General features: G+C 47.0%; 6 protein-coding genes across 6 annotated transcripts; 3 read left to right on the forward strand and 3 right to left on the reverse strand.

The window, feature by feature from the left end:
• The first annotated feature begins 19 nt into the window (after window positions 1-19).
• BO80DRAFT_502918 (uncharacterized protein) lies at window positions 20-1,301 on the forward strand. The gene is made up of 3 exons (XM_025724356.1): window positions 20-657; window positions 740-837; window positions 909-1,301. Exons 1-3 carry the CDS (start codon window positions 414-416, stop codon window positions 963-965), a joined length of 399 nt encoding a protein of 132 aa, XP_025574347.1. The 5' UTR covers window positions 20-413; the 3' UTR covers window positions 966-1,301.
• A 2,033-nt stretch (window positions 1,302-3,334) lies between these two features.
• On the reverse strand, window positions 3,335-3,796 carry BO80DRAFT_446035 (uncharacterized protein; the record flags this gene model as incomplete). Its single annotated transcript, XM_025721530.1, has 1 exon — window positions 3,335-3,796. The coding sequence occupies one exon, from the start codon at window positions 3,794-3,796 to the stop codon at window positions 3,335-3,337; it is 462 nt and encodes a 153-aa protein (XP_025574348.1).
• A 773-nt stretch (window positions 3,797-4,569) lies between these two features.
• BO80DRAFT_446036 (oxidase ustYa family protein) lies at window positions 4,570-5,552 on the reverse strand (the record flags this gene model as incomplete). The annotated part of the gene is made up of 3 exons (XM_025721531.1): window positions 4,570-4,658; window positions 4,710-5,171; window positions 5,297-5,552. 3 exons carry the CDS (start codon window positions 5,550-5,552, stop codon window positions 4,570-4,572), a joined length of 807 nt encoding a protein of 268 aa, XP_025574349.1.
• Window positions 5,553-6,171: 619 nt separating this feature from the next.
• On the forward strand, window positions 6,172-6,541 carry BO80DRAFT_435698 (uncharacterized protein; the record flags this gene model as incomplete). The annotated part of the gene is made up of 2 exons (XM_025720920.1): window positions 6,172-6,381; window positions 6,434-6,541. 2 exons carry the CDS (start codon window positions 6,172-6,174, stop codon window positions 6,539-6,541), a joined length of 318 nt encoding a protein of 105 aa, XP_025574350.1.
• An 896-nt stretch (window positions 6,542-7,437) lies between these two features.
• On the forward strand, window positions 7,438-8,516 carry BO80DRAFT_426080 (oxidase ustYa family protein). Its single transcript, XM_025719675.1, has 4 exons — window positions 7,438-7,692; window positions 7,781-8,040; window positions 8,105-8,204; window positions 8,276-8,516. Exons 1-4 carry the CDS (start codon window positions 7,443-7,445, stop codon window positions 8,506-8,508), a joined length of 843 nt encoding a protein of 280 aa, XP_025574351.1. The 5' UTR covers window positions 7,438-7,442; the 3' UTR covers window positions 8,509-8,516.
• Window positions 8,517-8,811: 295 nt separating this feature from the next.
• BO80DRAFT_112452 (oxidase ustYa family protein) lies at window positions 8,812-10,069 on the reverse strand. Its single transcript, XM_025713428.1, has 5 exons — window positions 9,984-10,069; window positions 9,677-9,886; window positions 9,582-9,617; window positions 9,294-9,514; window positions 8,812-9,234 (listed from the first exon to the last, which is right to left on the reverse strand). Exons 2-5 carry the CDS (start codon window positions 9,876-9,878, stop codon window positions 8,980-8,982), a joined length of 714 nt encoding a protein of 237 aa, XP_025574352.1. The 5' UTR covers window positions 9,879-9,886; window positions 9,984-10,069; the 3' UTR covers window positions 8,812-8,979.
• Between the last annotated feature and the right edge of the window lie 2,766 nt (window positions 10,070-12,835).

Here is a 12,835-nt window from a genome sequence, read left to right on the forward strand (position 1 = left end):
AGTTTGAAGCCAAAGCATTGGCGACAGTGACAATCATCCCTGTTTACTGAGTACTCACAGTACTAGTGCTATCACTCCGTACGGAGTAGTCCATTACTATCTTCTGTACTCGGTATCTCCGCCAACCCCAGAACCACCGTTAAGCCATGCAAGGGCTGCCTCGGCTGTCTAAACTCTCCTCACCACCACCGAATCACAACTCTTAGTTTGAAGTATTGAAGTGAGGGACAGGGAGACAACTTAAGCTCTCAGCTATTGCAGCCGAGCTCGATCCTAAACCCAGCCGTTCCAGCCATCCCCTATCCAAAGAACATAAATACCCCCTCCATCCCCAGTACACCATCCCCCTCTACTCCAACCACTCATTCCTCATCACAACTCAAGGAAAAACAAAGAAAAAGAAGAGAGAAAAAATGAAATTCCTCCTACCCACCATCCTCTTCCTCGCCGCCGCCGTGACGGCCCAACCCACCACCGCCACCGCCACCGACGACCCCGTCAGCCAAGTCCTCGACTACAGCGATGGCATCCCCCTCTGCTGCGAAAACCACGACTATATCTCCGAGGCAGGCGATGATGTCGTCGCTCAAGTGACCAGTGCTTTTGACGGCGATGGTGGCGGTTCTTGGGATTTGGGTGAGCTCGTTGCTGGTGAATGTATGTTCTTACCCTGTACCCTGTTTCGTACTTTTCAGGTTTAGGGTGGTGTGTGGTGGCTAATGAGTTTGCTTTGGAATAGGCCAAACTGCTTTCCCTACTGGATTCGGGCCAGGGAACCGTACCGATTGTCCCGAGGATTTGACGGCGATTTGGTGTAAGAAGCATGCTGCTTGGACGGTGAGTCTCCCTTCTCCCTTTCTTGAAACAATGATAGGTTGAAGTGAATGAAATCGGCTAACACGTGATAGTTGACCATCAACGGCTCCTCGATTGCTCGCGATGTGCACGGCCAGTGCCACTACTAAATTGTGGTGATGTCTTCTGGTACGGGGCTGGAAGTGGGGTGATGGCGATGAGAGAAGTTTATGAGGCATGATAGGACATGAGAGTTATGGTATGAATAGCATAGATATCAATAAAAGATTTCACAGTGATGTTTGTGTTTGGTTGATGTGGTTGTTCTGATGGTTTGATGAGATGGGCGATTTGGCGCACCGCGATGGGTTGGACTACGGGGTTGATAATAGTATGAGGGGTAGAGACATGGCTGGATCGCAGAAAGTTAACAAGTTTATATATATCTATCAGAGTCCCACGGGTAAATAGTAGAATAATATTCACTCCGGGATTTTTGAGAATTCTAACCGGTATTTCGTATCATTCTCGTCATCGACTGGGTATCCTGGATGATGAAGACCAGGAGGTAGATGGTATGCCTTAGAAAGGGGTGGTATCTGAACTTGGTCATTGAACCACTGTCAAGGAGAAGAAGATATAAGGACGAATGAATTTTTTTTCAAAGTAAAAGAAAAACAAAAAATATACCACAGAAGGGATTCGCTAGTAGTCTTCCACCCAACTACTAAGCTTCTGGTGTGTGGCTTGAACGCGGCTGTTTGAGAATAGAGATCGAGCAAGGTAACCGCTGGTGACCGCTGTTTCAGAGTCAAAGAAGTGTGATTAGTAAACCATCATCGTGACAATATGTGTGATGGCTATGTTGCAAGTTTAGTGTTTCCGCAGCTGATATACGTGTTCAAATTAATCGGATTGAAGGTGTTTAGGAGAAGGATTGGTGGAAATAGATTTATAGATCAGACTCTCATACATTCTTTTCTTGCTATGGGATAATCAGCGTAGTCCGAATACGTCTTTATTTGGCCGCACATACAAAGCCCATCATGTTTTCAATTTAGTATTTTCAAGTTTCTAGCCAACATTAGCGACCAATCATGATTGCGATTAAGTCCTTCGATCTGCCTAAGATTAAAGGGCTAAGATCCCGTCACTCTCGTAAAGACGGTTGGACTCTCTGAAACGATAAAGTTCTTCTGATGACCGACAGTACCGTGTATCTCCATATCCATTGATTAAAGTCCGTCCGGTACCGTTGGGGTAGTAACCGGGACGCTCAAGCGTCCCATCTGCAGTGCAAAGAACAGCCTGCTGATGGTCAGAAAGAAATACGTAATTCAGGATTCACCGGGATTGAAACACCTCTCTCAAAAAATGCATACAATGCGGCCAGTGTGTGTCAGATCTATGGTCTATTCCAATGTCCTTTCCATGCCTGGCTTCTTGCAAGGCCTTCCGTAATGATGCAAGGCAATAAAAGCTGATGAAACCTGAGGCGAGGTCAGCACAAAGTGTGTACCCGAAAACATCAGCGTATTGAGCTCACATTGTTATCTGGACGACACTTCTTTGGTCGTCAAATACGAGGGCTGATTGCTTTGTCTCATTCCACAAATGATCGTATTTGTGATCCAAAGACATATATGCAGTATCTCGTTCCCATCGTCTTTCTATTAAACCCATGTTTTCTGGGACAGGTACGCTGGCACCCACTGAAAGCATGGACCCGAGCTGAAAAATGAGTATAGATTCAAGAACAAGAAGGAGCGTCGTCAAAGTAGGAAGTATGCTGCGGATGACAGATGCCTTTCCATCTTGGCTCCCCTTTCCAAAGACATATAGAGGTAACTGCATGCTGAAATCGCATGTCAAGCCCAATCCCCTATAAGTCCTAGTGAGAGGAACAACCGAAGTGTGGTGAGATGGTGCAGCGAGTCTAGGATGAGCATTCAAGGACTGAAAAGCGTCTCAAAAGAGCCGGGAAGCGGCCTAGGCAACTTGGAAAGGGCTCGAAGGGAAAACGGCCGAGGAGCGGCCCGCGCAAAGCTACAGATTTGCGAGGCTGCATTGTACTAACAGGGAGGGAATGGAGGCGGGGTGGGATTTCGCCCCGTGATTATAAGCTTGCATACGGAATATGCACAGGTTACAATCGTGGTCCGTCTTGCTAGCCGGAAGCATGGGCCCGAGCAGTACCGTCGAATTGATGAGGTCAGTCTGGATTATGACCGCGATGGCTAGGGCATGTGGGTGGAGTTTAGGCAAAGATGGCACCCGACCTCGGCGAAGGACGTGGCTAGAGCTTGGAGCATGGCATCTCCATGGAGCATGGAAAACCTCTGGTCCGGATTTGAATTTCAGGACAAGTAACAAATAGCAAACAAGGTTTCTGCAATTATTCTCTGTCAGTTGGAAGGTAAGCCCATGCCTAACTACGGAGTAGACGCCCTCCCCCATCACACCACCCTGAATCCGACGCCCAAACAAACCATTCAACCCAATCCTCGCCTCCATCTGCAATTCAATTTACCTGCATTATTCACCAAAATGGGGATCCACGACTAGTCGGCATCTTCTGACAATGCAGATATTCCATCGTAAATCGCGCCCGGTAGCTATGATCGACATCGATCAAGTAGTACGAGCAATGGTCATAATGCGATGGGTTCATCGTCTTGTTGTCGCTTAGATGGAATCCATGTAGCACCGCCCGTTGCAATATCTTCCAGGCGTACGTGCAATGGGTTCGGTGATATCGTCCAGACGTGTATACGTGCTTGTTGATGCCCTTTTTCAACTCCTCTACAGGAATCCTGTCAGGCTTCTCCCGGTGGTAGAAGAATTCGAAGTCCTCATAAGCATTGTTCATGCTGCTCAACTCAGCGTCGAAACACGGCTTGGGGACCCAAGCAAAAGACAGCATGTCAAATTGGCAGTCCCTTTTCACTGCTTCTTCTGGTGTCGTACCACAGCTGTAGACCGTCTCGTGATTGCTTTTCATGATCCACTATCCAATAATGATGAGAGTGATCAGAGCGAATAGAGCGCCAGCTACACTGAACATGAGCTCGAAGTGTTGGAAAATTGACCTCTGGCGTAAAATACGATTCCTTTGTTTCAAGAGACCAGGAGGATGACCCTGTTCGCAGAGGGGTTCTCGAGATTCTTCCTTGGAGTGTAGTCGGGAATAGGAAAAGAAATGCCACATTCCTTATAGGTGGACAGAACCGTACAGAAGAGACGAGACAAGAACAATTTTGACTGAAGACGAAGTGACTGGATTGAAGACGCAGCTTTGACATCAATTCTTCACTCTTCGAGCCGTGCGGAACCCAGACTGCCCAGACTCAAGAAATACTGTGAGAAGGGGGCCGAATCGATTTCTCAAGGTAAGGATTGCTGATATCACTCTTCAGCTCTTGGTAAGGCAGTTAGTGCTTACGACACTTGCAGCAGGCGATAGTAATCAATGGCATGAACGATTTCAAGCATTGCAACCCCCATGCAAACATGCCATCCATCACGGAGCATGATTGGTGAATGTGCAATTGGTATCACAACCGACTGCACCGATCTCAGCCTACTTGCTGTCAATGTTCTAGAGGTGTCACCTGCATTTCTCTCAAAAGTACTGTGATGCTTATCTTTCTGTTGCTTGTCCTTGGGTTCCAAATACTATGACTAAGAAGGAAATTTGGGAAATATGCCCAAAATGGAGCCTTATGTCATTGTGGTGTATTATTATATATGCAACTCAACTGCCCATGGTACCGTTCAGGGAATGGTGCTGGGCTTGATAGACTCATCCCAGTCACCAATATCATGCTCGGGTCGCATTGCCCATTCTAGAAGCGCGTCGTAATCTCGCACCAGGTCAGCTACACATACCACGGGATCAAGAGCATTTGCCTTACCTCTGCAGGTGTGCGGAACACCCAGGGATCCCATTGCCTTCCCCCTAGACTCCACCCACTGATAAGGAACAGGAGAGATATCGGCGTTGCACATGATGGTCTGTCGCAGCGAGTCAAAACAGTGGTCGATGTGGCCCGGCGCGAGGATCGCCTTGTTGATTATTGGGTCCTCGGAAAATCCCTCAACATGTCCATAGTAGAGATGGCGGATGGAATCTAGACAATGCAGCTCGTGGAAAACGCTGATGAGAACAGGGAAATAATCCTCGTTACCAGCAATCGGAAGCGTCTTATTTACCAGTTGGTCTGCCGAGGACTTCGGAATACGCACTACCGTCCTGGGGTAGAGCTCGTACCAGGCTTGGTCTGCGGCAGTGGAGTTGCCCATGTACTTTGTTCTTTCGTCACCAAAACCGCTGGTGAACAGCACCTCCTTGTAGCGGAGCGCCTCTTGAATGGGTACTGGAGTGTTTCAATGTTAATTAAAGCTCCATAACCGCGTTTGAAGCCCATAAGCCGAGACTGCCATCTCTGTGAATGAACCCGTCTTGAGTCTGTAGTAAGATATAATTCAACGAAGCACTCACAGTAGATTGACTGAGGGAAAACTGGGTTCGATACCCCCCGCTGTGAGTATTGGTGTCCAATGAAAATCACAAGCGAGAGGTTCAAAAGACCCAAGAAAGCAACCAAGATGATCGCAATGCTCTGGGTTTCCCGGGGAAGCGAAGAGACTAAAGTGTGTCTCTGCACCCCAAGGAATGTGCCTCTTTCATCGTCGGTCGTAATGTCTTCAGAAGTAGAGACCTTCCCGTAACCGCAATCGTTGGGTCGAGGAGCCATTATGTCGCTGGTGAGGCTTGTTGTTGTTTCAAATCTAACAAGTATCAGCAGAAGAAGTATGTGAAAAGAGAGAAAATTGCCATGAAGTGGAGAGAGAAAGCGGAGGGAAGGAAAATACTTGAGTGGTTGAAGGAAAAAAAAAAGAAAAAAGAAACAGCATCGGTAATAGGGATGCCTATCGGACCCTAAGCTCTTCAACTGGGGGTATGCTGGTCAACGTGCGGACGCTCTAAGGAGGCATATGCGCATGCCTTCTTACTACGCATGTTTTCTTTTCTCATTCTCTGCATCTTACAGTAATCAAGCATCATGGGACTCGATATGGGGGGAAGCTGGATTCAACCGTACCCCGAAACACTACATGGGCTTTGTCGCGTGATGTCCTCTCTGTGGGGGAGGGGGGTTGCAGATGGTATTCTGTGTTAATAAAAAGAGCCAGCCTAGCATTATAACTACTACCCTTCTGAATCAATACCGATTCCTTCTCCCTCCTCCATTCAGGGGAGTTTAACGGAACCAAACGCCTACAACTTTGATGCCACCCATTTTCTCTTGGTAGTCGTTTTCATTTCCCGGTAATTCGTTTTGGGCATTCCTTACTAATAATGGTCTAGCAAAGATGAAGCTCTCGAATTGCGTGGTGGCAGCGGTGAACTTGACCATGTTGGCTGTGGCCGCTCCTAGTACTATGTTGTCTACTGCTGTCCAACGTCGTGCTCCCATCGGCTCATTCATCTGGTCCTGGTATGGCGACGACCAGGAGGAGACTCATCCTTCTGCCGAGTCCGCTGAAGAGAGCATGAATGTGAAAAGGTCCACTATGCTCAAGGTGAGGTCTTCTGATCGTCGCGTTAAGGTTGATCGCTGACACATACGCATAGGCTCGCAAGCCTATCGGCTCTTTCATATGGTCTTGGTATGGTGATGACCAGGATGAGAATGAGCCTTCCGTCGAGGTCGTTGCGGAGGAGACACCTGCTGTTGAGTAAGCAATAGAGTAAGCTGTGATGGGAATCTTTTAGTTACTAGCCTTCTTGCGTTGCGTTGCATTTGCACCTATTACCTTCACACTCATTGCAATTCCATATGGGGATGAAGGAAACTCGGTCTCCTTCGACGAGCGTTGTATTTCTCTGGATGAATGTTTTCCCCCTTATCAATGAATCACGGAGAGGAAGAATGAGTCAAATACTAGACTGTGAAGATTGTATCGATGAGACCGTGTTGGCCCCAAATCCGGTTGCGTGATAGTCAACTAGAACCAGTTGAACTATAAAAGGGCCTGTTAATTCCAGTCATCGGTGATGATAATGCCGACTCGAGGAAGCGATAAGTAGAATTGATGCTTTTCTCATTGATGTGAAATATCATGTTCAACCCTCCCAGGCTTGTCGTTTAGTCCTGCCACGGCCTCCAAGCCCCCCCGCGGGGTAGGACACTGATGTGGACAGAGAGCATTAATGGGATCCTGAGACCCCCCTGTCCCGGTATGCTACCCTAGTATTATGCTAGTTCTCATTCGCGCTTCACAGCCTTGGTCGTTAATGAGTGAGAGGACTGGGCAATGCAAGCTTACAGTTACTGCGTCGTCGACCGCGGTGGCTTACGAGCTAGTTGACTCGTAGCTGGGCCATCAATGCAGCCAGACACTTTGCACTTGCTTACACGGTAGCACCAAATTTCTAGCAGCTTCGAGCTGCATCATGCCGAATCCCGCGGAGTAGCTAGAAACACATCGTATCTTCTTGGAAGCCACGCCAAACTCCCTATCACATGATCCGATTGATGTCAGGTATCACTAAGCAATTGAACTGAGCAGCGGTACATAAGCAGGCCTCCTGAGCTGCGTTTGCTCTACATTCAAGTCATCTTCGATTTAGTGGATCCAAAATGTGGTATGGGAGGCGCAGACCTGAGGCTTCCGAGCTGGAAGAAACTGAGGAGGGCCTTCTACAGAGCGAGAAACTCGATAGAGCCTTAAAATCAAAGACAGATCAGAAGGACAAGAGCTGCACACAGCGCTTGATCTGGGGCTGGGTTCTTCAGTCGGTCATGCTGGTGGGCTCCTTGACGTTACTCATCCTCAGTTGGTATGGCGAGCCATCAGAAGTTGCATGTACACGGAAGATGTTTCCGTACTGTAAGTTTGGGCTACACTCGAGCTGAGCCAGGACAGCGGCGTCTTGATACCACATGTTCATCGCTGACTCTTGATCACAAATGCACAGCACCCGCCCTGGAAGCCGTCGAATATCATGATGAGACGCTCCAGGGTGAGTTTATGCAACCGTCGCCTTTTCGTGGAACACCAACACCCGAGATTGACGCCCGCTGGGAGGAGATTGCGGACGGGAACGCATTCAATGTTGCCTCTGATAAGATTCACCTTCTGAACAAGTCGAGCTCTGAGCCATGGCATCACACAGACCCGAAATTTGGTGGAGGGATCGCAGCCCAGTCTTGGGGTTACCACCAGCTGCATTGCCTTGTACGATGACACCGAGACATAGATTGGCCGAATTATTGAGCTTGAGACTCATGAAATATTACAGAACCTTCTTCGGCAAGCGTCCTTTGAAGAGGAGTATAGGAAATCCGAGCGATTGCCTGAAATTCTCCGCGTCACCAAAGAAGTGCGCCGCAACCACCTTGGTAAGACTTTTACCACCAGCTCCACCGTATTCTATCGACGTAATGAACGGGAAAAATTCTAACATGTCTAGATCACTGTATCGAAGTTCTTCGCTTGGATATGATGTGCCAAGCTGATGTGACGCCGTACTTTGTAATGGAACCTGCGCCAGGCGATACCTCTGATGCGCTTCGCATAGACTTTTCTGTTTTCAAAAAGTGCCGAGATTGGGGGAAGATTAAAGATTGGATGAGAGACCAAGTTGCTATCCAAAGCATCAGGGATACGTTTTTGGATGAACTGGGGCACGGTGGGCACGGCTAACAGGCCCAATATTTGTCAACGGTATCAGGAATGAGAATTTTCATGATCAATGGCATCTTCGGAGGTTTATTCCAGTGTACCAGACAGCATGACTGTATGTGTTGTAGTTCGAAAGGTCGATTGATTCTAGAGTGAAACGTGTATAGCCCTCTACCAATGGTGGACGCTTTCAGTTGGGTTCGGGCTTCAAGGCATCATCTAGGGGTAATTACGTACTTAAAAATATAAACGCAGGCTGTAATTGACTCTGAATTATGTATGATGGATCAAAGGGATCAGGTTGTTTATCTGAATTCAACCAGCCTTTTCTCAGTGACCTCAGAAATACTTTGGCTCAACTTTCGCACGCAGGAGCATCATTGAAGTGTGCAATGCATTTCACCGTTGCATCAAGTCATGAAGCTTCATACACGCACCAAATTGGATCTCCTGCCACCCTGCTGTCTAACACGACACAATGATGGCCCCCTTTCACGGTGGATTTTGATATTCGGCCTTGCGAGTTTCTTGCCAGGCCTTAATGATGTTGTAGTCACGGCACTGCTTTGTGACATTAAACTCTGGTTGGTAAATGTTGAAATTTTCATCCACCCTCATTGTCATGACCTCAACGTCCGCGTAGCAGAGAAGCGACTGGTACAAATAACTGAAGCAGTGATCCGAGTGCTTCTCAGAATCTGCTGCTCTATCATTTGCCTCATAAAAAAAGGCCTTCCGCAGATAATTCTAGGTAATTGGGATCAACAAGACATTATAATGCAAAAGTTGTGCTGGTATCAGCTTACTAGGCAGTGCAATTGATGGAACATCTCGATTGAGACTGCGTACCCACCTTGTGCTCCATACGCTCTTGCAGTATCACGTCCGCCAGGAAGCTTCTGCTTCTCTCTTTCGGTGATGACAATGATGGTGTGCTCAATTGGATCAGCCCAAACCGAGTCTACATCAGGGTTGTCGATCGAATATGAGTCAGCGTTCTTGACATATCTGTTTGTGGTAAAAGTGCCTGTAAGTCCTTAAGCTTCAGTCCGTGCATGGAGCATAGTTTCCCCAATTTGCTTCAAAATACTCACGTTCTTCCCAAACAATGGGTGCACCAAGAAGGAATTCTATCAAGGGATTCTATCAGGAACGAATCGCATCAGGTAGTGGCACTCATGATGCTTACCATTGAAGCAAGGAGACCATGTGTTCCTGTTGAGTTGCGTGACGAAAAGGATGACGCTGTAAGTAGCAAGTACAATAAGGTGAAGCAGCCATGGCAGGTGGATCGTTTTGAGCACACTGCCCTTCTTGGGAATCCCGGGGGTATTAGGTAATTCGTCGACCTGTTCAACTTTGCGGTACCGCCTCGAAAATAAACTAAGCATCGCTTCGTCTACTAGAGGTTATCAAGTCGATCAAAGCACCAACTTGTCTGCCAAAGGTACCATCCTTGTAAGACAGCGGTTGTTAGGTGGGATAATTGTTCTTACCCTCGGAAGCCCTTAGTAGCCTAGGGGAAGGGTCGCTGCTCTATTACCCCCAAAACCCCAAAACGGAGGCCGCCCGCTCCAGACTGCTATGATCCACTACAACCTTGGTGATCAAAACTAAGCCCCCCACTTAGAGCCGTTCTGCCGAGCCCTGTATGCAAGCAACCTTCCAATAATATAGTGGGGGTAAAGACGGTAATTATGCAATAAGACGCCGTATCCACAAACACAGCAAGGTTATCCGCATCGCAATGCAGTCAGCGAAGATTGACGTTAATCATATTATCTTTATGATTACGGTAATCAACATGAAGATGACGCATGCTTGCATTATTATTCCCCACTGATGATCTATACCCCGAAGGCAACTTTGAGGGATTTATGCAACCTAGTTATAGTCAATTCAACGCGGGGTCGCAGTAAGCGCCAAGTCTCAGGTCATGTGGTAGCGGTTGCCAAGTCACTTGAAGGAGGGATTGGCTGTTTGTATTGTGGGATATATGCACTTGAATCCATGAAAGGTCAGGCCGACTGCATGATGACTATTAGCAACTCAGAAATGCTGAGGACATGCGAGCTTTGGTCGAGTGAAGGCTCGTCTGATCAAGTTTATTGACTACTACCCCCGTCTGGTGGATCCGCCTGGCACTCGTAGCATGCACTGATAGGTAGAATGATTTTCTTGGTGTGTTGACGAGCAAGATAGGAGCAGAAACTTGACTGAAAGTCCTTCCGAAGTTCCACCACTGCCTCCTCCTGAGCAGTTGGACTGGTAGACCTCACCAGACTGTGGCTCTTGACAAGTTAACCCGGATGAAGGTACTCGACCTGATTCTCTAATGTTTGGGACATACACATATCGCTATTCTACGATCGATTATGCGGAGAATCGAGTGAAACAAGTACCGAAGACATCTCTAAGGAGTTTGCTCAAGTCGGTCACTCTAATACTTGCGCTTTCTGTGGTTGCAAGTCTTGGTGTCTTTTCTGGTCGGAGCTTTCTCCATATCTGGCATAAGGGAGGATTCGAATGTGAGTTCTGGTAAGTAAGCAGTATCTATAATCCATTCAAATGACGGAATCGAAGTGCACGATCAATCGATTATTTTTACCCACAATGAGACCTTCTCAGAGGGTTCAAGGGAAGCCACAGAGGCGTGGAATGAGTTGATTCCCCGCCACGGCGGATTCTTCAAGCATCCTACTATTGCGCTAGAGAAATCTGTTTTCTCGGTTTTCCATCAATTGCACTGTCTTGTACGTCCCCAGTATGCGGCACCAATGTGAAAAACTAACATGGAATCTCGAAGAACAGAATTAGGGAAGGATTTTGTATTCTATATGCAGCGGTGAATGAGCAAAAGGTACTCAAAGACGATGATATGCCGAAAATGGCTGACCCTCGGCATTTTGGGCATTGTATAGACCTCATCCGACAGGCTTTGATGTGTCAACCAGACTTGACCGTAGAAGTCAAGAATGAAACGATCAGAGGGGTGGAAGGTTTTGGGACTGCACATCAGTGTAAAGATTGGGAAGAGCTGATGATATTCACGAATAAGTGGATGTCGCAGACTTATCAGGATAGCTGATTGTGGGGAAAAACCATTGAAAAGACCTCTAAGTCGAACCATCTTTCACAGTACGTATTCTAACATTCACTGTCATAATGATGTAGATAATTATCACGATCTAATTCTTGACTGTAATCTGCTGTTGTGCCTGGATATGTGTCACGGGTCAAGACCCAGGGACCTCTCGGCTATGGTAAACTGTGAGGTTCCTCCCATGAATGGGGTTTATAAGTGATGCGCGTTCTAAGCTGAGTGGGTTAGAATTCTAGCCTTTTGCGAGATAGCCCAGCTGGTGCAGCTCAGAGCCTTGTACGATCCACTCTAAAAGGCACTTAGGGTGGGATCGTGTCATTAACCTTCCACGATGTCACAACAACGTGGCAGGGTTGCCGCAAAGCTGTAAATGTATGCCTGTCGAGAGTATATAGTATCATGAGGGGCCTTTGCCCTTTCTTCCTTTTTGCCTCGGTGTCAAATAGACCATTCGAGATTCTTCGAAATTGTTCTAATGAGGGCCAACCCTGTTACATTCTGTACTCTCGCGCCGCCGACCCAACCCCTTCAGGGCTGGGTGGGCCACAGCTCTACAAACCTCCTCGTCTCAATAAGTCGGGAAATCCTAAATAAAACATGATATTGTTAGAGCATGTAACTTATTACTGCTAATCACATAGATCCTTGATTGTGTTATGTATATGAGATAAAGACTTATAATGTTAGATGTACTCATGTAAGTATGTCTCAAGATTGAATATCAAATGAACGATGACAATGATAAAAATCTTAATCTCTCCTGTGAATTAGGCGTTGAAGTGGGAATTATATAGATTACCTGATTCCTTGAATATTTTTTTCAGAATGTTTAATAGTAATATGAATAGTGAACATGCTATAGACATGGAAAATTAAGGTTAAGGCTCGATAATGGCTTAGGTACATGAAATATCTTTGTGATGTATCTTTCATATGGGAATTACATGTAACTAAAAATGATTCATTCAGGGGATTGGTAGAGCCGTGTGGCTGACCCAACCCCTTCAGGTGCGGTCGGGGGCGCGACAAATAATTTACGAAGCGCGCTAGCGCTGAGTAACTCTAGGTTCGCTCCTACTAACTAGGTCTGTTGCCAGCCCGTTCGCTTCTCATTGGTCCCAAAGTATCACAATTTCAGCTTCTCATTGGCTTTTATTTTTCACAGATAATGTGACTTTGTTTCTGCTGTTTCCCTCCGCTTTGTTTTTTAACCTTCCTGCTTGCCTTTCTGGATAGCTTCAACTT

Source organism: Aspergillus ibericus (assembly GCF_003184845.1).
Source record: "Aspergillus ibericus CBS 121593 unplaced genomic scaffold BO80scaffold_25, whole genome shotgun sequence".
NCBI classification, from domain to species: Eukaryota; Fungi; Ascomycota; class Eurotiomycetes; order Eurotiales; family Aspergillaceae; genus Aspergillus; species Aspergillus ibericus.